The following is a 23,796-nucleotide window of genomic DNA, read 5'->3' on the forward strand; positions in this document are numbered from 1 at the left end:
TATTTTAAATTATAGAGACAGGATATCAACCAAAAATCCACACTGGTTTAGTGAGTAAAATAAGTAATTGATCCCCTACCATCCAAACAGAATTTTGGTTCCCACAGTCTGGCTACTGTATGTGGTACACAGATTAGTCCTGTCAATTAAAAAAAAAAAAAAAAAAAAAAAATTGTGTATGGGACAACTGTCCACAGAATCCTTTTTTCTATTCAAACCTCACCATCATAGGCATGACCATAAAGCTGTCAACGGATGTCAGGGACATGGTTATAGACCTTCACAAGGCTGGAACGGGCTATAAGACCGCAAATGGGGGAAATACAAAATAACCATCAATCGCCCTCGGTCTGGAGCACCTTGCAAGATTTCGACCTCCATGGGGTAAGGATGAACATGAGAAATCTGAGGGATCAGCCCAGAACTATACGGGAGGAGCTTGTGAAGGATCTCAAAGCAGTTGGGACCACAGTCGCCAAACAAACTATTGGGTTTCAATACGCTGCCATGGATTGAAACCCTGCGGCTCTCGCACGGTCCCCCTCAAGAAGGCACTTGTACAGGTCCATCTGAAGTTTGCCAATGAACATCAAAATGATTTCGACAAGGATTGGGAGAAAGTGTTGCGGTCAGACGAGACCAGAACTGAGCTCTTTGGCATTAACTCGACTCGCCGTGCGTGGAGGAAGAAAAATGTTGACCATGACCCTAAGAACAGCATCCCTACAGTCAAGCACAGAGGTGGAAACGTTTCTGTGCTAAAGATACAGGCAGACTTGGTCACATCGAGGGGCCGTGTTTTGTAAAATCTTGGTTAAGAACAGTCTTCCCTCAGCCAGAACACTGACGATGGGTCGTGGATGTGTCTTCCAGCAGGACAATGACCCAAAACATATCGCCAAACAAACAACGAAGTGGTTCAAGAAGAGATCATGGAGTGGCCTACCCAGTCTCCAGACCTTAATCCCATAGAAAATTTATGGAGGGAGCTGCAACTTTGAGTTGCCAAGCTATAGCCAAAAAAAACCTTAAGGATTTAGAGAAGATCTGTAAAGAATCACAAGATCTCCTCTGTAACTCTAAACTGGTAACCTGTAGACATTTTTAAAGCAACGCCTATGGAGATTTTTTAGGTAACGTAGGTTATCGCCATTCTACGAGTGTGCGCAATTTTAAAGCATCATATGTTGGGTATCTATTTACTCAGCGTAACATCTCTCAAATTATACTCATGAAAGTGTATTTCTTCCCAAAAAATTGCATTTGAAAGACCGCTGCGCAAATACAGTGTGACATAAAATAATGCAACAATCGCCATTTTATTCGCTAGGGTCTCTGCTAAAAAAATTTTTGGGGGTTCAAGTAGATTTTTAGTAAAATATACGGAACTTTAAGTGTCAGAAAAAGGCTTAGGCATGAAAGGGTTAAATATGTAAACAAATTTGCCGCTCAATAGACTCGTTTTAGTGTTAAGTAAAGTAGTATCACTTTTCTAGCACGTTAATCTGTGCTACTATTCTCTACTTTAAACCCTCTTCTGTGTTTATTTTAGGTGGTGCAGCATTGTGTGAGCTGCCTAGGGGCTGTCGTAAACAAAGTAACCCAAAACTATAAGTTTGTCTGGGCGTGTTTTAATAGATATTATGGTAAGTTCTTTTTTCCTTTTTCTGTGTTGGCATATAAAAGTAATATTTTTGAAAAAGTCTGCTCATTTTAATAAAACTCTTTTGTAGCGTGAATAGTAATCGCTGAAACTGATATAGATTGCTTGTATTGAGAATGTGGGAACTACTTTTAAAATAATATGAGGGTAAGCCCTGAGACTAGAGGTCACAGGTCTTTGCTAATTTTACTAGAATACTGATAACTGGCATTGGTTCAGATGTACAGGAGGAATATTGACCGGACATACTTTATTAACTTGTCTTGGTATTCAATAAATAAGCAAAGTAGCCCATAAGCTGTTTTGTAAATCACTTTACTTCCTTTGGTAGTACCTGTTCTTTATTATAATTGCCATCGACTATGTGACATCAGTTGGTAAATTTTAAGTTTTGGAATGGCATCCAAAACGTAATAATTTCTTGATAGTGTTGTTAAGAGTTAGAACCTTGTATCATTCATGGTGGATGGAATAGAAAGTTTCTTGAATGGAGCAAGAAGTCTGTAGAGTATAAATACAGCTTAAATATTGGCGTAGGGACAAAACTTTTTTGTCCTTGGTTCTCCTTAGGGCATGGGTGCTCAACCTGTGGCCCTCCAGCTGTTGCAGAATTACAAGTCCCACTATGCCTCTGCCTTTGAGAGTCATGCTTGTACCTGTCAGCCTTGCAATGCCTCATGGGACTTGTAGTTCCACAACAGCTGGAGGACCACAGGTTGGGCACCCATGCCTTAGGGGATCACTTCATTCTGTACCCCTGTGACTCGTATTCAGCCAACAGCTGGCTACACAGGAGAGATCCACACTTTAATGTTTGAATCCCCCCAGATGTCTTGACTGGCAGCTGGCTCAGCCTCTCAGCACACTGCTCACAGCCTGAACCAGCCTCTTATACTCCCAAGGCCCAGCGCTCCAGTGAGACTGAGAAATGAGCGATCAGCAGTCTTTGATCACTCATTAACTTTTCCCCATTCTAAATAATTTAAAGTTTTTGTGTCCATGTTGGAGAGATTTCATTGTTTTTCTAAGAACTATTGTCACCAAACCTTGGGTTATTTAGAGGAAAGGTTCCAAGGGTTTTAATTGAACCGAGTTGCATTTTCAAACTAACGGGAGGCATTCACCCCATTTTGGAGCCAAAATCTGTCCCTGATTTCTGCATGGGGTCTGCAAGATCTATAATCGCTTCACTCGGATTAAGCGAATAATCGTCTTCCTATTTTTCTTACACCCCCAATGCGTTATTTTTTGGAGTTGGAAACCAACACTCAGTCACCCTGCCTTTTAACATTTGCTCTGCACCAAGAGTCTTCACAAAAGTACTGGCTCCGCTTCTGGCTCCAAATTCTCATGGCATGACCTGCCAATAGATTCCTGAGCCATGTTCCTGTTTTCCGACATTCAAAGGACAATGCAGTTCCTTCAAACTTTTAGATGTGTAAAAGCGTTAGTAAACCGCTGGCACACCCCCCCTGCCCCCCCCAAAAAAACCTGTATAATGTGCTTGTATGCATCGCATACTTGCACATTATGAAATATCTTAGAATGAAGCGCCCAGTCACTGCTGAGAGGGCTGACATGTTTCCCTGGAGCTTCTTCCGAGTTTGTGGGATCCAGCGCTCTGAGTGGCCGGAGCCACAATGATGTCACTCCTGCGCATGCGCACATGAGCCCTCGCAGCGGCGTGCCGAAACCGATGTTCCGTCACGATGCGCCGGACCTTCAGAGCGCATGTGTGGCTGACTAAGTCAGCAGCTGCATGCAGGGTGGATATGTCCTAAACAATGTACCTTTTTAGGAGATTTTAATTTTTACCTAGATAAGCCTGATTATAGGTTTACCTGTAGGTAAAAATCACAAAGCGGCGTATACAGACGCTTGAAGGAGTCTGCCCTTTGGCCTTCACATTGTCCTAAGATCTTGGACATGGTCCAGGCAAAACCTTTCCTTATCAAGATTGCTTCCCTGTGGTCCAGCTGCCAGTCTCTCAGGTCAACCAGACATCCCATGACTCAGTTCTAAGCCTCATGATGGTCCTCTTTGCTGCGTTTCACTCTCGACACTTGCAGATCAACATTCTCATCAGGTAGGACAAGCAAATCCCCTCTCTGGATCACCCATTACTGCTGTCTAGCCATGCAAAAATCTCCCTGGCATGGTGGAGTTCTAATTCTGCCCTAGAATCCAGGACATTTCACTCCTTTTCATCTCTTTCAAGAGTGGTAAAATTTGATGCAAGACCTGATGGGCTGGGACAGAGTCTACAATTCCCTGACTGTCCCAAGAACCTGATTTCCACCAGGTGTCTATTTCCATCAGCATTCTGGAGTTGAGAGCAATAAGACTGATTCTCCTACACTGGACCCCTCTCTTACATGGTCAGGATGCAGCCAGACAATGCCACGGATCTGGCCTACATAAATCACCAAAGGGGTACCAGAAGTCACATTGCCCTGAAGGAAGCAAGCCTGATTCTCCCCTAGTCAGAGAAGCACATTTAAAGAGTAAGTTAACCTTTACAGAAAATCTGTAAGGTGAACTTGCACTGGACCCATTCCCACCCACACCCCGTCCCACTGTGCCTGAAGCCAGTGCTCACCCGGTAGGAGACATTGGGTCACCACCTCACCGGTCTGTGGACTTGAAATCCCTGCGGCTTTCTCTCTTCTCTTCAGCACTGACAGGACAGCAAGGTGGGTTCTTGATTGGTTAGCGCCCACCAATTAGAATGCCTCCTATACGTACTTTTACGAGGTAAGTTTAGGAAATTAAGCCACAGGAATTTCAAATCCCTTGACCAATGAAGCGGCGACCCAATGTCTCCTAGCGGGTGATCACCGGCTTCAAGTACAGCAGGACCAGAGGGGATGAGGAGGGAGTCCGGTGTAAGTTCACCTTGCAGATTTTCGGTAAAGGTGAACTTACCCTTTTAAGCTTTTTCTGTTATCTACGTACTAGGAATGGAAAAATGCAGACTTCTGATTTGGCAATGTGTGGAATCGGAGTGGTCCCTGCATCCAGAGCTCCTGGTCCTCTGTCAGAAATGGGAAATGCCAAATGTGGACACCGTGCCTTTCCAGATTAATCAAAAAATTTGACTGATTTGTGGATACCCTTTGCCGTGGTTGTAGAGGTGAATCCAGTGAGGATTTTTCCTCAACTAATGCACAAGATAAAGGAAACATGGATTCCTGTGATCTTAATTGGCCCAAGAGAACTTGGTACACAGACAAATTCATGCTTCTGTTGGATGAACCTTGACCTCGGACCTCTAGTCACAAGGCCTTCTGTTCCATTCTGCTTTTCAGTCTCTGGCTTTAAAGGCATGGCTGTTGAAACACGGGTACCCTTACCCTTTTAAGCTTTTTCTGCTATCTACGTACTAGGAATGGAAAAATGCAGACTTCTGATTTGGCAATGCGTGGACTCAGAGTGGTCCCTGCATCCAGAGCTCCTGGTCCTCTGTCAGAAATGGGAAATGCCAAATGTGGACATTGCCCCTTCCAGCCCCTGGAAATATTCTATTCCTTGTATCCTACATTTCCTCCATTCTTGCCTGGACCAGCATGTGGCTCTAGGTACTCCTATAGAGTCAGGTTTCTGCCCTATCAATTTTATCCCAGAAACTTTTGTCCTCAAACTCTGGGCAGGACCTTTTGTACAAGGGGTTGCTTAGCCAAACCTCCACTTTGACCTTCTTTGTCTCACTGGGATCTCAATCTGGTAATTTTTATTCTTCAAAAAAAACTCCCATGTTGAAACCATTTCAGGATATCTCATTGGAGGATCTCACCATTAAGTGGCCATTACCCTTGTCAACCATGTTGAGTTGGTGCCCCTTACTTGTAAGGAATCTTTTCTCGTCTTGCATATGAGCAAGGTGGTTCTATGGCCCTCTTGCGAAGGAAGGACAGACGGTCTGGGTCTCCTTTCACATTGGTGATGCTAGTCTCCTTTCCCTATGTCCTGCCATGAAACATGCCAAGAACATTCTACTTCACTGCCTGGATGTGGTCAGAGCAGTTGGGGTCTACTTCCAGAATCTTCCTTTAAAGAAGTTGTAAACCTCAGACATGAAAAAAGCACATCCTTCCATACTGTGTACTTATCTCTATCCAAAGCACCAAGTGTGATTTCTCTCTGCTGCCTGGTTCCTTTGTTTTCTGCATGACTCCCTTCTGACATGTTTTCCCAACTCCAAGAGATAATTGGTGATTTGTTAGGAGACATCCAATGCACAGCCTGAGATTGCCGTGTCCCTTTAAAACCCTGCCCCCTGCTTTTCAGAGCTGATTAATGCTGTGTAAAATCTGTAGAGAAGAAATGGCTGCAGATAAACAAGTACAATTTGTTATGTCTGTATCACCTGAGGCTAGTCTCTTCACTGGGTATATGTAAGGGTTTCCAACAATTTTAAGAAATCTTTGTGTCCTTGCCGAAGTTACCAAGATGGGGTATCCTGCTTCCTCTTTCACAGCTCATTTCCAGAGCTTATATCCTCAAGGAAAAGGGTTCCTCCCTTCCCTGTCAGGGCTCATTAGCGTTTCTCGGGCCTTCAAGCATTTATTTTACAAGTTTGCAAAACCGCATCCAGGTCTACTGTTCAGCTACAAGCTGTAATCCGAGGGCTTTGGGCCAGCTCCTCTTATGAGCTATCATTCTGTCTTGGACTGCATGCTACAACTGAGCAAGTGTATGTGCTTAGTGTCCTTTTCTCCTGTAGGTGGCAGTATTACCCTGTTTCTTGCTCTCAAGCTGTTCTTAATGGGAAAAGATTCTACACGGAGTATAAAAATCTTATTTTTCACCTTTATATATTTACATAAGTTGAAAAAGACACCAGTCCACCTGGTTCAACCAATAGAAAAAAAAAATCTGTTATTGACCCGCCATTTTTCTTTTGTGAAGCATTTTAAGTCCTGAAGCCAAGTGTGCAGACTGATGCGGTTTGAGCATTATAGCAACTAAAGCAGATTTTGTTAGTTGATAACGGTGTAACATTTTTATGTTTTTTCTTTTTTTTTTCTTCTTTCCCCCTACAATTTATTTTCATTAAAATATTGTCTTTTTTTGTTGGTTTCCTAGGTGCACTTATGAAATTAAAAACTGAACATCAGGAGGACCCAAACAGTACGGTTCTGACCACAAACAAATCTGCTCTCCTGCGATCGCTTTTTACTGTTGGAGCACTTTGTCGCCATTTTGACTTTGATCAAGAAGACTTCAAGGGTAGCAGCAAAGTAAATATCGCGGTTTGTAAAATTATTATTTTTTTTCTTTTGTTCGTCTTTTTCCTCCTTTAATTGCTCTGAGCCCCTTACAAAACACTTCACATTTAAATATACACAACTTTCTTCAAATTTTATTTTTGTTCATTTTTTTTTTTTGTAACACTTGATATTAAATCTCTTTGTATGTATGGATTTTCATGCAGGTTAACATAAAAGACAAGGTCCTGGAGCTGCTGTTGTATTTCACAAAGCATTCAGATGAAGAAGTGCAGACAAAAGCCCTCATTGGTCTTGGTAAGAAAGAGAATGCATTTTATTCCCCTTTATTTGTATATCAAAGCGTTCCTTTCATATTTTGTATACAATGGCTTTTTTGTTTCATATAGTTTTGCGGTTGTGATTCTGTAACTTTGAACTTGGTCTGTAAGCCCCTGTTCACACTGGTGCGACTTCATAGTTCCTAAAATCATGACAAGTCAAACCTCATTGCCAACATTGTAACAGTTCATATAGCCGCAAGTCATGTCGCGATGATCATGAAAAAGGTTCCTGCACTACTTTTTATTGATTTCACTGCTACTTGCATAGGCTTCTGTTGTATGAAGTCGCAATGAAATCAGCAGTGCAAATCGATTTCAAAGCAGAAATTGTGTAAACGGGGTGCTAAATTACCTTTTCAGGGTTTGCGTTAACATGTAAAAGAAAAAATGCCTCCAAAAAAGGCAGGATAGAAAACAAAATCCTCTGGTTGCTAAAGGGATCAACACTTTCCATTTATCTACTTTTATTCATATTTGCTCCATAATCTTCTTCTTTTTTTTTTTTTTTTTTTGCCCTTTTTTATAGAATTGATTTTGGCCACTAGAATGAGGGACCACTGATGTACATATTTTTCACATCCTACAAAAACCCTAACCTAAAAATGTCTCGCCACTCCAGGATGTCTCTTAATTCTGTAAATTGTGAAGCAGTGCTTAATGACCCATGGTCACCAATAAAATATCTTTACCTGATCTGATGACAGAAAACTGAAATCTGTTTACTATGTACAGGGACAAAGGCATGGTGGTAATGGGGCAGAGGGATGGTGGTGGCGGGTATGGCATCAGGGGTAGAGGGATGGTGGTGAGGGGGACAGGATCAGATCAGGCAGAGGGATGGTGGTAAGGGGGACAGGATCAGATCAGGCAGAGGGATGGTGGTAAGGGGATAGGATAATGACACTGGCACTCACTTGCTCTTAGAGTCAGTAGAGTTCCTCCTCTTGCTCAGTGCTTTGTCTGCAAACTCACAGTGCCTCCAGTAACTGCTCTCCCGACATGGGGACACTGTGCCCTCACACAGGGGAGAGCTCCGCCCCCTTCACTGACTGGCTGATCAGCTGACTTTCTCCATTCCAGTTTCCTCCTCCCGACATGGCGCTGCTTGGAGGAATGAGCGGAGCGCTGTGCCAGTGAGTGAGTGCGTACTACGGCACAGTGTATGCATTAACCCGACTGTAACTAAAATCAACGAGACAGGAAATTCCCTCCTAGACTTAACCCCTCAATTATGCAAGGCTTCAGTTTTTTTGCTAGTGTCTAAGGTGATGGTCCAGTCTTTGCCGTCTCTGAACAAAAAAGTAGCTAGATTCTCAACAGTTCATTCTTGGATTAGCAGACTAGCCTTTTTCCAGATCCTTTTTCCTGTGGCTTTATGTTCAGAGGAATGGTACCTGGTACCTTTTCTCTTTCGTTCATAGACGGACACAGCATCCTTTGACCTTAGGGTTATGCTTCTTCCTACCAGGAGATTTAGGCAGAATTCTACAGCACTTAAGGTGTTAAAAACTTTCCTTCATGCCGCTCCTCCCAGGGGGCGTGGCTCCCCCAGGCATAACCCCCACTCTGCTTCAGCAGCCTCAGTTTGTTTCTGCCTAACCGTCAGGAGAGTCAGGCTCTCTCTGGAGTCCTGGACTCTGGAGTTTTTTCTTGCAAATTTTTTTGCTTTTTGCGAGTTTTTCCTCGCTTTTTTATTTTATTTTTGAATCCTGCGATTCTTCTATCAACAGCCGACTGGGTGACAGGCTGGGTCCTCGACCCTTGTAGTCCCCCCAGGTTCGGCCTTCGAGCGTGTGCCGGCCCTCAGCTCCGCTTTGGGACGTCCACGACAGGCCCCATTGCTCCAGGGGCGGCCGGGGAACTTCGGTTCTAGGGCACACATATGACCGGTCTCTATGGCCTTGTCACAGTGTGTCTGGCTGACAACCATGCCGTTCGCGGACGTTGGTTCTGTCTGGGATACCTCCAGCCGGGTAGTCGCAGGACAGGTAAGTAGTGGCCCCTTACTCAGGTAAGTGGTCTGGCTGGAATGTTTTCCCTTGGGAGGTCGACTGAGGGTTTTTCCCTGCTTTCCTCTCTCCCTTATTCCTCTCCCTCCTTCCCCCTTTGGGTGACGGCTCGTGACAGAATCTCCTTCTGTAGTACCCTGGTGTGGAATTGGGCATACGGAACCGCCTCGAAGGAGGCCACCATCAGACCCAGAACCCGCATGCAGAAGCAAAGAGACGACCACTTCTGGGTCAACAACTGTCTCACTGCAGATTGCAGGGTCAGCAGGTTTTGCGATGGGAGGAACACTTTTGTCTCCCCCGAATCCAAAACCAGCCCCAGGTGTTCCAGCCTCTGGGACGGAACCAACACTGATTTTCTGAGATTCAGAAAACCAGCCGAACTCCTGCAGAGTCCGACACGTGATGGACACGTCCTCCTCTAACTCTGAGCCTGAAGAAGCTCTCAGGAGAAGGTCGTCCAGGTATCCCACGATAGCGATCCCTCGCTGCCGTAGCAAGGCCAGGATCGGGGCGAGCACCTTGGTGAACACCCGTGGTGCCGACGCCAGCCCGAACGGGAGGGCCACGAATTGATAGTGGTCCTCCCCGATCGCAAAGCGCAGATACCTTTTGGTGGCTTGTGCCAACGGGAACATGCAGGTATGCGTCCATGATGTCTAAGGACGCCATGAAGTCCCCCTGGTGGAGGGACGCTATGATAGAACGGACCGACTCCACCCTGAATCGCTGCACCTTGACAAAGGAGTTGAGGGCCTTTAGGTCCAGGATAGGGCGAACCCCTCCCTTCTTGGGGACCACGAACAGATTGGAGTAGAACCCCCGAAACCGTTCCAGCGAGGGGACCGGCACAACCACCCCCCTGTCCAGAAGATCCTGGACAGCCCCGGACAGGGCTAGCCGACGATCCGGAGGAAGCTGGAGGTTGGATGGAAAAAATCTGTTTTGGGGGACAAGAAAGGAACTCTATCTTGTACCCCGAGGCGACCACCTCGCAAACCCAACGGTCGGATAGAAGAGAACTCCACCGATCCACGAAGTCGTGAAGCCGTCCCCCCACCCGAGACCCGGGCGGGGGCTGACCTTCATGCGGAAGCAGGCTTGTCCGCAGGCTTGTTCGGTTTTTTGAACCAGGGGCGCTTACGCCCGGCAGCAAGGGCTTTTGCACCTTGCGGACCTTTTCCAGCCGCACGAAAAAACCGCTTAGGGGGTAGTAAAAGTAGGACCTTGCTTGCGGCGAGGTTCCCTACCCTTCCCCGACTGAGGGAGCAAGGTGCTCTTACCTCCAGTGGCATCCTTAATGATGTCATCCAGGGATGCCCCCAAAAGCCGTCCGCCCTTAAAAGGCAAATCTATCAAGGCCTTTTTTGAGGACTGGTCAGCCGACCAGCACTTCAGCCATATAAGGCGGCGCAGAACCACTGCGTAGACAGAAGCCCTGGAAAGCAAAGGAATCTAATCCATATCCGCCTCGCAGAGAAACTTCTGACCCTGAATCAACTGTTCAGCCAGGTCCCTAGAGGACTCGGAAGCACCCTAGACCTCCAGATCCTGCAGCAGGAGCTTCGCCCTTTCAGTTAGCGTCTGAGCAACCAGGGCGCCGGCCAGAGCCGGCCTTACCGCCGAACCCACCACCGAGAACAGGGAGCGGGCCACGGCCTCCACTCTCCTATCAGCGGGGTCCTTGAAAGCAGGAGCCCCCTCCACAGGCAACATAGTAGCCTTACTCAGTCTGGACACAGGAGGGTCCACCGACGGAGGAGTGACCCACTTTTTTTTTTTTTTTTTTTTTTAAAAGTCCTCCTCCAGGGGGTAACGGGTAGCAAAGCTTTTAGGAATAGTAAAAGCCTTTTGCGGTGTATCCCATTCCTTATACAACAAATTGTCCAAATAAGGAACACAAGGGAATACCTTAGCGGTACGCGGTGGCTTGCGGAATCCAAAAGGGACTGACACCGCTGGTGTCTCCGCCACATCCTCTAAATGAAGAGTCTCACGCACCGCAGTAATAAGAGCTCCAACAAATTCCTTGTCAGCAGACTCCGCAGCAGAGTCATCCTCGCTGTCCATGTGGGTTAAGCCCGTATCCTCTGACATGACAGAACCAGAAGCATCAGATTCTGCGTCAGAGATATCCCCAGAAACAGCCTCCGGGGGGGGCGCTTTTTTACCCCCCAACCGAGCACTGGCTGCTCCAAACCTGGTGAGAAAAAGACTCCAGGACAGCCGACACCGACTCAACAGATGTGGCAGGGGAAGGGGCGCTTAAGGGTTAATTCCGGCATTGTGAGGAATGAGGGGCCTGATTCAGGCTCCATATTGCAGCTGCCGTGTCACCCCCACTGCCAATGGCAGGAAAAAAGTCCCCCACAGGTCACCTCCCGGCCGCTAGAGCACAGTATGGGGCCCCCTGAGACTCACCACCCTCTGGTACAGCGCGGTCTGTGAAGGACAAGTGTGTGCTGAGGAGAAGCTGCAGCGCTGCGTCTGTCCCCTCAGATGATTCGCGGTCTTTTTTCCCCGCCGAAACGGCCACTAGAGGCCGAACTAGTGCTGAAAACGGCGCCGGCCACAAGAAAATGGCCGCCGAATAATACAAGCGCGGCTCCGGCAAAATGGCCGCCGTTGCGCAGTTTTAAAAAGACAGTGTACCCAAAAATGACAGTACACCAAAACAGCACACAGCACACACAAAAATGCCCAGAATGTCCACCACAGTCCCCTGCAGTGACACAGAACAGCCCCAGCCATACCACGAGTGAAAAAAAAAAAATGAGCCCCAGAGAAAAAAACCCCCTGCACAGCCGTCACCCAAAGGGGGAAGGAGGGAGAGGAATAAGGGAGAGAGGAAAGCAGGGAAAAACCCTCAGTCGACCTCCCAAGGGAAAACATTCCAGCCAGACCACTTACCTGAGTAAGGGGCCACTACTTACCTGTCCTGCGACTACCCGGCTGGAGGTATCCCAGACAGAACCAACGTCCGCGAACGGCATGGTTGTCAGCCAGACACACTGTGACAAGGCCATAGAGACCGGTCATATGTGTGCCCTAGAACCGAAGTTCCCCGGCCGCCCCTGGAGCAATGGGGCCTGTCGTGGACGTCCCAAAGCGGAGCTGAGGGCCGGCACACGCTCGAAGGCCGAACCTGGGGGGACTACAAGGGTCGAGGACCCAGCCTGTCACCCAGTCGGCTGTTGATAGAAGAATCGCAGGATTCAAAAATAAAATAAAAAAGCGAGGAAAAACTCGCAAAAAGCAAAAAAATTTGCAAGAAAAAACTCCAGAGTCCAGGACTCCAGAGAGAGCCTGACTCTCCTGACGGTTAGGCAGAAACAAACTGAGGCTGCTGAAGCAGAGTGGGGGTTATGCCTGGGGGAGCCACGCCCCCTGGGAGGAGCGGCATGAAGGAAAGTTTTTAACACCTTAAGTGCTGTAGAATTCTGCCTAAATCTCCTGGTAGGAAGAAGCATAACCCTAAGGTCAAAGGATGCTGTGTCCGTCTATGAACTCAGAGAAATGGATTTTACGGTGAGTACAAAAATCCTTTTTTTTATATTATGTACAGAATCTCGATCATTGCTGCAGATTGTGTATATGTGTGTGTGATTTTTTATATATATATATATATATATATATATATATATATATATATATATATATATATATACATACACACACACACACACACACACACACACACACACACACACACACACACACACACACACACAGTGGGAAGTGGTTAAAGACACCTCAAACGTCTGGAGGCTTTATTCAAGACCTCATTTGCACTGGGGAGAGCAGATTTACAATTTGCAGCTGTTGTCAAAGCCTTAAAGGGGTTGTAAAGGTACAATATTTTTTTTCCCCCTAAATGGCTTCCTTTACCTTAGTATAATCCTCCTTCGCTTACCTCATCCTTCGATTTTGCTTTTAAATGTCCTTATTTCTTCTAAGAAATCCTCACTTCCTGTTCTTCTGTCTGTAACTCCACACAGTAATGCAAGGCTTTCTCCCTGGTGTGGAGTGTCATGCTCGCTCTCTCCCTTGGACTACAGGAGAGTCAGGACGCCCACTAACACACAGCTCCTTTCTCTATCTGCAACGTAGAGAGCGTCCTGCCTCTCCTGTAGAACAAAGGGAGGGGGCAAGCACGACAATCCACACCAGGGAGAAAGCCTTGCATTACTGTGTGGAGTTAGACAGAAGAACAGGAAGTGAGGATTTCTCAGAAGAAATAAGGACATTTGGATCATGCTTTGCTGGGGTTATTTGCCTTCCTCCTGGATCAACTGTGGGTATAGAATTGGGTATATGTGATTGTACGATATTGTTTTATTTCTTGTGGTTGAACTTGATGGACTTGTGTCTTTTTTTTCAACCTGACTAACTATTTAAAAGCAAAATCGAAGGATGAGGTAAGTGAAGGAGGACTGCACTAGGGTAAAGGAAGCTTTAGACCTACGACAGGAATTTAACATAGCAAATAATAAATTTTACAGATCCGACACGCCATCCAAGCCCAGTTTGGGCTACAACCAATCGTATGGTCCTCGGCCCCTACTCTCCTGAAAATAACATCGTCAAAAACAACCAAAGGCCTGATCTCCGAATTGTACTCTAAAATAGAAGCTAAAACAGTAAGCAGGGCAGGCCCCATTAAGAGCAGGATAGGATGGGAGAGAGATTTAGGTCAAATGACTACGGAACAGTGGAATGCGATCTTGAGGAGGGGGTATTGGTTTCGATTTCTCCTTCTCAGAAAGTATCACACTTATTCCTATTGCATAGGGTTTACTACACCCCCAGGAGAATGTTTAATCTTGGGTGGAGAAGTACTGATGAATGCCCAAGGTGCAGATCGACAGGCAACCTTATCCATATGCTATGGAAATGCCCAAAGCTATTTAGATATTGGGAGGAGGTGGTTGACATAATAAATAAAACTTTTAAAATCAAGTTAGAAGTTGCGTCAAAGATATGCCTATTAGGCAGCATAGAGTAAGGTAGAGTGCCAGCCGAGGGGGAGGGACAGAGGGATGGGTAGGTAGGGTGGAAACGCGGGAAGATAACATGGAACTAAGAGGTTTTTCACTTAATCACAAGGCAATAGAGTAATAGAGGAAGATATGATGGGGGGGGGGGGGGGGGGGGGAAATGTATGACGTGTATTTATTATGTCAAGACTGCACGCTGGTGCACTGTGTTTTTTTTATACTTTTGTCACGCAAACAATAAAAACGATATGAATTAAAAAAAAAAAAAAGGTAAAGGAAGCTATTTAGGGAAAAAAAAAATTGTACCTTTACAAACCCCTTTAAGGTCTGGGCTTGTTGCATGACGAGAGGGATTCTACTAGTGGAGATCCCGATTTAAGCAGAAACCTGGAGGATTTTCCACATGCTCTCAGCTTCTCAGTGGACATCGTAAAGTGGTAGTAAACTGCAGCAAGAACAAAAAACAAAGCCCTCCAGCATCGTTCTGTAGATGCTTCCATCTTCACTCGTTCTTCCTTCCTTCCTTGTTTGTTTGTTTGTAGGCTTCGGCCTTATAAATGGCCTAGTCGCAGTGACGTCACTCCCGTGGCACTGAGTTATGTGGCGTCACCGGCTGTTTCTAAAGTAAATATCTCCTAAAAGGTGTCTGTTTTGGAGGTATTTACTGTACCTGTAGGTAAGACTTATTATAGTCTTACCTATAGGTAAAAATCAGCAAAGGGAGTTTACTCTCACTTTTAAGGACTCCATACAACAACTTTTTTTGAGGAAATATACGTGTTCGCTTTGAACTCCATTCCCACTACTTAAGTCTTACTACTGTAATATAATTTCAATCAGCAGAGTATAGTTGACGGTAATTTATTATAGCGTGCAAATTACATAAATGTAGCATTGGAAAAATTGTAGGCAAATACTTTTTATTTATTCCCGATAACACAGAAATAAAAATGTACCCATATTTGCCTCCAAACTAAAGTCCCATCTATCCAAAAAAACAATGTGGAGTACCTTCAGGCATACTACAGACACAGATATATTTTGCAGAACTGAGACATTGCCCACACAAATAAAAATAAACACCCTGGCACTGAAGGGGTTTTAGGTTGAAAAAGCAGCTTGTAGGACAAATGGTTGTGAAGAAAAATGTGCTGCTTTAGCCTGTATCAAATGAAACGTGAGCAGACTGCTATTATGAAAAGTGGTAATCATGGTATTGGTTTCCTGACAACATGGGTTAGTAGCAGTTGTTCCTTCTCTATTTTTTCCCATTATGTTATTGGTGGTAAATTTGCTATAAATACTTTACCTGTGATTTGCATTCTGAAGCCCTAATTTCTAGTACACTAATGTGCCTAATTTTGTTTTTCCAGGGTTTACATTCATCCAGCATCCTATTCTCATGTTTGAGGCAGATGTAAAAAACCTGTACAATAACATCATGTCTGACAAAAGCAGCTCAGTAAATCTTCGAATCCAAGTTCTAAAGAATCTCCAGACTTATCTGCAAGAGGAAGACACACGGATGCAGCAAGCAGACAGAGATTGTGAGTCTGACATTTGTACTAAGAATGTTGTACCTGCTTTACCAAAGCATCACAAGGCTGGTGTTGGTTTTTTCTGTAACAACTTGTCTCTCCTTATTTCAGGGAAAAAACTTTCAAAGCAGGAAGATTTGAAAGAGATGGGAGATATTTCCTCAGGGATGAGCAGCTCCATTATGCAGCTTTACCTCAAACAGGTCTTGGAGTCCTTCTTCCACAAGCAGTCTAGTGTGCGGCATTATGCTCTCAATGTCATCGCCTTGACGCTCAACCAGGGCCTCATCCATCCTGTGCAGGTGAGATATACCAGCAGCTTTATTTACATAGCGACACACACAGCATGTTGCACACTGCATTCTCTTCAGCAGAGAACCTTGTTTTGTGCTGGCAGGCTTTTACTTAGTCAGTTTTCTTCATTCTAAATCACACACACCTTTTCAGTGTGTATTTAGATTTTTTTTTTTTAAAGGATACATTTTTTTTTTTTTTTAAATAATGATGCATAATATTTTGCTGGTAAAAAAAAATTGCTTTATTTTTTTGTAGCCTGAAAGGCATTGCACCAGCGAGCAGCAGGTAGCTGAAGCCATGCAGGTCTCATGCAGACTGCCAGTGTATCTGTGTGCCTATAGTATGGGCAGGCAGTTTAACACTGACCTAAAGATTTGATGAACTACCGCAGCGTGGTCGCTGGTTGAGAACTACAAGTGGACAGCCACAAAGGCTGTCCGTAGTTAAAGTCCATTCATTTACAGAACGCTGTGAATGAATGACGTGGTCGTGCGGGCATTGCCCTGCACAACCACATTTTCTTTAGATTGTGGCATTGAGAAGGGGGGAGATTCCCTGTTCGCTGCCAAAACAGGTGGGGGTGGTGCATTTGTTACATGTTACACCCTAAATATGGATGTACCATATTACAAAAGGTAAACTTATCCTTTAAGGAAATTGGAGTACTTGGAAACAAACTAAGGAAGGAACTTACAACTCTGAATGAAAGGGTTCTAGCCACTAAGCAAAATATTTCTGATAGCCTATCTACACAACCAGATGTGTTTTGTGTGTACTGAAGAAGCTGCCATTGCTCACCTCTCCCAAAAATGTTGCTGACTTGGAACATTGTAGAGATCAGGAGTTGACTTTGATGTTTCCGAGATGCTTGTTCTTGGGCAGCGACAAAAGTATTAAGAGACACAAGCTCCGTGAAGAAAGTTGACAATGACAGCCTAAATTTATTTCTTTAAAAGGTTACCTAGTGTTGCATCTGTTTTTCCATGGTAAATGCATGTATTCTATAATATGTGTAACGTTTTCAGCTATTTATTTCTCACAGTGATCACAGTATCCCCCAGACAATTCTTTCTTTCTCCCCAGAAAACTAGTTTAGTTTTTGTGCAGAATTATGTCCTGGTCTATTATATTTCTATGCTAAGATATCCAGACAGTCCAGAGATGAGTCATATGCATACACAATGGGCTTGATGTATGTAGAAATATCTTGCACAGGGCATGCCTCTATTGTTTTCCTCTAATTTGCAGTGTACAGTCTGGGTGAGGACAGGAGAGAATGTTGCCTTCCTCCTGCTTGTAACAGACTTGTGCCACAATTCTTCAATTTTCAAGCCTAGTTTTCTGCAAAGACGGTAAAGCATGATACACCTCCAAATTATTATTCTTTCCCTTAACCTTTCCTTTGGTTACATTTTTTTTTAGTGTGTGCCGTATCTAATTGCTGTGGGCACCGACCCCGAGCCGTCCATGCGGAACAAATCAGATCAGCAGCTGATAGAGATCGACAAAAAATACACTGGATTCATTCATGTAAGTGCTAATCAATGCAATTGCCTTGTGAAGTAATGTGTGATTGGCTGATCTATAACACTCTTCTCTTCTCTTAGATGAAAGCAGTGGCTGGCATAAAGATGTCATACCAGGTCCAGCAAGCTATTATCTCTGATACAAAGCGCATAGTGCGTGGGTTCCGGCAGGATGAGTCCACAAGTGCCCTGTGCTCCCATCTCTATTCTATGATTCGGGGGAACAGACAGCACCGGCGAGCTTTCCTGATCTCATTGCTTAACCTCTTTGATGATGCTGCGGTAAGCAAAACAACCTGTACTATTTAGGTGCCCCTATTAAAGGGACTGTATATTCCCTAACTGCTGTAAATCAAAGTCAGTTAGCCAATCAGAGGAGAGAGGGGGGGGGTGACCTGCAGCTCGGCTTGGGTGCCCCCATAGCAAGTTGATTACTGTGGGGGCACTCAACAAGAGGGAAAGGCCAGGAGCACAGAAGAGGAGGATCTGGGCTGCTCTGGGCAAATCCACTGCACAGAGCAGGTAGGTATAACATGTTTGTAAAGTCTTATTCTTTCTATAAAAAATAACAATCTAACTTACAGAGAGCTGATAGAAGAATAGTCTACCAGTCTTCATATGAATTGTGTATAATTTAATTATGTATAGCTGTCAAAATATTCTAATTGTACTACACCATTTGCCGTGAAAATACAGATGTGAGATACAGCTATTAAAATTTGAGCCTGTTGGTGAAAATATACAAGCTGCTAAAAGCGCCCAAGGTTCAGGCGTGTGAGTCACTTGACAGGTTAATTTTATCTAAAGTCAAAACTTTTATTTTGTATAGTCTAGAGAAGGATGAGAACCATCGGCTTTAAATGCTGTCACTGGGACCAAAAGTGAGGAAAATTCAACATTTCGTGTTTCCAGAACATTAATAACAGGAAACTTGGTAACAGCTATAAGGGGATTTTCCTAATTTAAGAGCAGCCTTTCTCAAACTTTCTAACAGAGAAACACTTAACACATAACCTTTGTCTCCAAGGAACACCTGCTAATAATTATATTTACAGTACTTTAGCTTTATGGTCAGTGGGAAGAATGTGCCTTCCATTACCGTGCATTGGGAATAATCTAGCACACCCGTCCCCCCCACACCCCCCTTCCCTTTTACAGATGAATGAAGTGTAATACCCTGTCCCACCAGTCCAAAAAAAATCCATGCTCGGTTCAAAGTGGGAGAAAAATGTTTTAGCTTTTCTTCTTTGGTGCATTTTTGCCATTTGCTCCACTGAGGACTTGACTTCTGAATTTGTAGAAATCTGTGTATAGTGATTTCCTTTATTAATAATCCAAAATATAAAAGGCCTCAACCGTACGTAAATGCGTGTGACAGTTACCCTTTTAAGTGTGAATCACACTAATAAGTCGTACAAAAAATATAAAGTAGGCGCTAATTAAACGAAATGCCTCCTAAAATTGATATGTGCTGAGTAATAAAGATTACACCCACTGTAATAATCACTATTGCGCAATACCAAAAACCATAAAAAACACAAAAAATTACAAAAAGATGCTGTGAAAAAAAACTTTTGTTAATACCAGTGTTTTATCAGTGATAACTTGGTGCATCTACATTCAAAAATTGTAATAATGTGATCATTATTGTGCAATGTAAAAAAATCACACAAAAGATTTAACAAAAATGCTGTGAAAAAAAATCCAAATATTAACACCAGTATTCTATCAGTGATAACTTGGTGCATATACATATCAAAGATGAAAAGTGCTGTAAAAAATTTGCAGGTTGAAGTCCTTATTCAACTGTGACCATTTCCAAATCCTTGCTCTTTAATTGAATGATTCCAATCCATAGTGCATCTTTATACGATTCCAAGAGAAAATGTGCTGCACCACCAATAATGCAAATGCTCACTCGCCCGAGCCCAAAGGCCCGCTGGACCACAAAGTGTGTATATTGATATTACAATCTACCAGCATGGGGTTCCAAGTTTTCTCCCTTTTAACTCGGACGCTCCTTAGCCTCAGCAGGATATACACCAATCACCCAAAAAAAAGAGAAACACAGTGATTGTGCAACACGGTTTTATTAAAAAAGTTCCTTTTTAAAACCAAACCCCAAATATATGCGCTTACATGTCAGGTTGCCCAGACGGGCACCAACTCGACCAGCATAACTGTTTTCGTTCAAAAGATAATATCCAACACACTGCCGTTGTAATGGTACAGACAAAGGCTCCGCCTGTCTCATCAGATTCTGGCACCTGTGTCTGTACCATTGTAACGGCAGTGTGTTGGATATTATCCTTTGAACTAAAGTATTTGGGTTTTATTTCCTACAGAAAGCTGAGCCTTGACCTAACACAAAATGTATGGAAAATGTATTTAAAGAGGCAGTTGTGATGCTGTGTGTATTTAATCAGTTCTGTTGTGTTTTTTTTTTTTTTTCTTCAGAAAACGGAAGTCAATATGCTCTTGTATTTAGCAGACAATCTAGCTGGTTTTCCATATCAAACGCAAGAGGAGCCACTATTCATTATGCACCACATAGACATTACATTATCGGTTTCAGGTAGTAACCTCCTGCAGTCATTCAGAGAGGTAAGTGGTTTTCACTGGTTTATCTTGTGATTTTGTTTAGTTATAAAAAAAATTTAAAGGCCCACTGCTGATACTACTAAGTAGTTGTAAAGGACCCCCTCCAATCTTGCCTGATCTTGATCCAGTGATGCTCTTTCTCTCTCTGTTCACAGTACTCAGAACAAATCCTGTGAGGCGAGAGTGGGGGGCAGGGCCAAGCTGTGCTGTGTGTGTGTGTGTGTGTGTGTGTGTGTGTGTCAATAGACGGAGGGGGGGTCTGGACGGGATGACCTTTACAATCACTTTAGTTTGTATTAATAGCCAAAATTTTCTTTAGTTATGGGCAGAGTGCATAAGGATTAGAACGCCTGTCGGGTTTTGCCAGCGTTGGAGGCTCCAGGAAGTGAGGGAAAAATCTAACAGCCACACAGAAGCAAAAATGCTTTTTCTTCTCTATTCAGGGACACTCTCCTCTACCCAAAATGTTACTTTTTTGTTTTTGCTTGTGCCAAGAGGTTGAATTTTTTTCCCCTCCAGCTCAACCTTAAAAATCTAAACGTTTTTTGGTAGCTTTTTGATTCGCAAGCTTTTTCTTCATTTTGGATCCTTTGCTACATTGATGTCATCCATTGGGTGGTTTATGCACGCATGCTCTGCACTGTTCAGCATCAAGGAAGCATCACCCCTCCGCTGCTGCTTTGCAAAAGCGCTAAATAGAAATCTAATCTCGAGTCCTTTCCTACTGCCCATTTACAGTGACCTTAGTTGCCACTTTCTTCAGACCCTAATTGACTATTGGCTGCCTGGGTTTGTGGGAAATTGAAGCCCTGTCTTGTATACCCTGAGCTAGTTGCAGTAGTTCCATGTGGTCACAACATGCCTGTATCTAGACACGTAGGGGTTCAGTCCTACTGCAACACATGACCTTGGTGCCAACTTTTCTAATGATTCTGGGTACTTTCTCTTTGCCTTCTGAAGACACTAACATCTGGAATTCTATGACCCAATGGTTATAGGGTCCATCTCATCAACGTCGCTGTCAGCCCTGTCAGGTAATGCGGAATACCCAGCTTTGTCATCAATGTCCACATATTCACCCTATCCCCTGTGAGAGGCTGACTGTAGAGGCTCCTACACCTTGCCCTGTAGAGTCCATCTTTGATCTCCCCATTAGAGGTGGCTGGACCACCATTGGCAATGACGATATCTGATTCAGATTCCAGGTCTCTACAGTCGTATTGCTTTTATGGAATTGTGGTACCCTGCCATTACCTCAGACATACAAGAGGCCATTTTGGCCAATATTGTTGGGGTATGTACTACACTGCATCTGGAGGAGCAGCCTTGTGTCTAAACTCTTGGGTCTTTCAGAACCCCTCTAGCTGTGAATACCTTTTCACTACACCTGCTATTTAATGTATTCTATGCTGACTGGAGGCACCCTTGAGGGGCCCTATCATATTGCTTGTTGGATCTGTTGTTCTTTGGAGGTTTTCTGCTAAACATTGTTCTATACCAACTGTGAATCTGTCAGTAACTCACCCACCTTAACAGGGAAACAACTAGTCCAGTAGAGGGTGTTTCTTATTTTAAAACCATCATAAACCCAAAAGCAAACATTTAATGTATTGCAGCTTACCGATTCTTGGATGGAGTGGCTTAATTTGTTTCCTTTTGTTTAGGCTTTCTTTCATTTACATCTGGTGATCCAGTATTCAAGTCTGTTTTTTACATGCTTAAGCTATCATTCAGCAGAATGAATCAGTTTGTTTGGATTACACAAGCCCCTTAACACTGGCAGGGGTGATTAAAATGATTAGCTTTTGTTCATGCAAAACCGTTATTCAAAAAGGCAACACTGTATGCTGTAACTGTAAAATGTGGAAACAAAAAAAGGAAACACAAAAATGCAGGGTATTAAACAGTTAGCACCAGTCACCTACCCACTCACTTTATATTTAAAGTGGGCTTTATGGCTAATCCATAAGCACATAAAAAAAAAGGCAGATAGCGAAGACTAAAAGTACCATAATTCCGAGCCACGAGGTATAGTGACAAGTATACAAGAATGAAGGAAATGCGAGAAATCTACAAAAATGTATATACACTTTGATCATTTGATTTTATTGTATTAATAAAGATCCTTTAAACAGGAGCCACCCACAGATCGCCAAAAATTAAAATGTTGTCTAAAAACAAAGTTGCATCCAGACGCCAATCTCGCTTGCAATACAGCCCATAAATCCATTCTAAGGTGAGACAAAGTTATTAAACTAATGGGGGATGTGTATTCCACCTGGAAAATATCAGCATGGTGGTGCAACAGCAAACGAATATAGTAACTGCACTTACAGACCTATAAGATAAATCAAACCAACAAAAGTCAAGAGCTGCAACACATATCGATAATAAACCCAGGGTATAATGATATATTATGAAGAATAGGGCATACTGCCAATAACTGTGGGTTGCTGAGCAATCCAATAATTAACCGGAAGTATTGCTAGAACTGCCTAATAGTGTATTCCAGACTGGACGTAAGTTCAGCATCAATCCTAAAGGTAGAGTGGCTAGTGTCCATATACTGCTGACCTAAGCACAGATATATCCACAAGTTTCCATTTAAAGTACAGTGGTGTAGTGAGTAGCACTTTCACCTAGCAGCAAAAGGGTCGCTGGTTCGCATCCCGACCACAACGCCATCTGCCTGGAGTTTACATGTTCTCCCTGTGCCTGCGTGGGTTTCCTCCGGGTACTCCGGTTTCCTCCCACACTCCAAAGACATGCTGGTAGGTAAATTGGATCTTGTCCAAAATTGGCCCAGTATATACATGTATATCTGTGTGTATCTGTGTCCCAGCGTGTTGAAATCCTATGGGGTAAAATGACCGCACCAGCCAAGCAGACACTGGCTGGAAAAAGCGCCTAGAGGCGATTCAGTTTGCATGTGTAGCGCTATACAAGTCATTCATTCATAGAGAAGGCACAGCTGAGCGGCAGCAGGGGATGGATGGCAGATCCAACACCGGGCCCAAAGCACGTAGCAGAGCACATATAGATATGCAAAGCATAGGGAGTTATTAGAGGATATATAAATCGTATCGTACGTGAAAAACAGTCTACGCACTTTACAACTCGACCTCTATGCACTGTATGAGATAACCGCTCTATTCTCACATGTACCACCCATCCTTGTGCAGCTCCATTACATCGCTGCTGGTGAATGCAGTTCCTGCCACGCGTGCCAATCAATGTAATCACTTTACACCCCACTGCCTGCCATAGCCGCATTGTATTCCATATGGCCAAACGTTGGCCGTGGTGGTGCAGGAATCCTGCAATTTGGGCCAGATGGAGCGCGTGATTAGCGAAGTCTCCTTGTCATCAATGCGTTTCACCAGAAACCCTGGCTTAGTCAGGATGTGCCACCCCAAAGCTGGGATGTGCTTAACCCCCGGACCATATTGCTGGTCAAAGACCAGAGCCCTTTTTGCGATTCGTTACTGCGTCGCTTTAACTGACAATTGCGCGGTTGTGCGATGTGGCTCCCAAACAAAATTGGCGTCCTTTTTTTCCCCCACAAATAGAGCTATCTTTTGGTGGTATTTGATCACCTCTGCGGTTTTTAGTTT

The 23,796-nt window shown here is 44.1% G+C and overlaps 1 protein-coding gene across 4 annotated transcripts in view; it reads left to right on the forward strand.

Moving 5' to 3' along the window:
- Positions 1-23,796, forward strand: part of NIPBL (NIPBL cohesin loading factor) — a 203,689-nt gene that overhangs the window by 157,133 nt on the left and 22,760 nt on the right. For 3 of the 4 annotated variants that reach the window (XM_040338471.1, XM_040338449.1, XM_040338472.1), the window contains 8 exons: positions 1,553-1,646; positions 6,749-6,915; positions 7,098-7,188; positions 15,594-15,767; positions 15,870-16,060; positions 17,478-17,585; positions 17,663-17,863; positions 20,039-20,185. In XM_040338471.1, the coding sequence (XP_040194405.1) occupies positions 1,553-1,646; positions 6,749-6,915; positions 7,098-7,188; positions 15,594-15,767; positions 15,870-16,060; positions 17,478-17,585; positions 17,663-17,863; positions 20,039-20,185 (1,173 nt within the window). The remainder of the gene's footprint in view (positions 1-1,552; positions 1,647-6,748; positions 6,916-7,097; positions 7,189-15,593; positions 15,768-15,869; positions 16,061-17,477; positions 17,586-17,662; positions 17,864-20,038; positions 20,186-23,796) is intronic. The other variant, XM_040338459.1, reaches the window with a different exon arrangement.

This window comes from Rana temporaria, chromosome 1 (genome assembly GCF_905171775.1).
Source record: "Rana temporaria chromosome 1, aRanTem1.1, whole genome shotgun sequence".
Taxonomy (NCBI): Eukaryota; Metazoa; Chordata; class Amphibia; order Anura; family Ranidae; genus Rana; species Rana temporaria.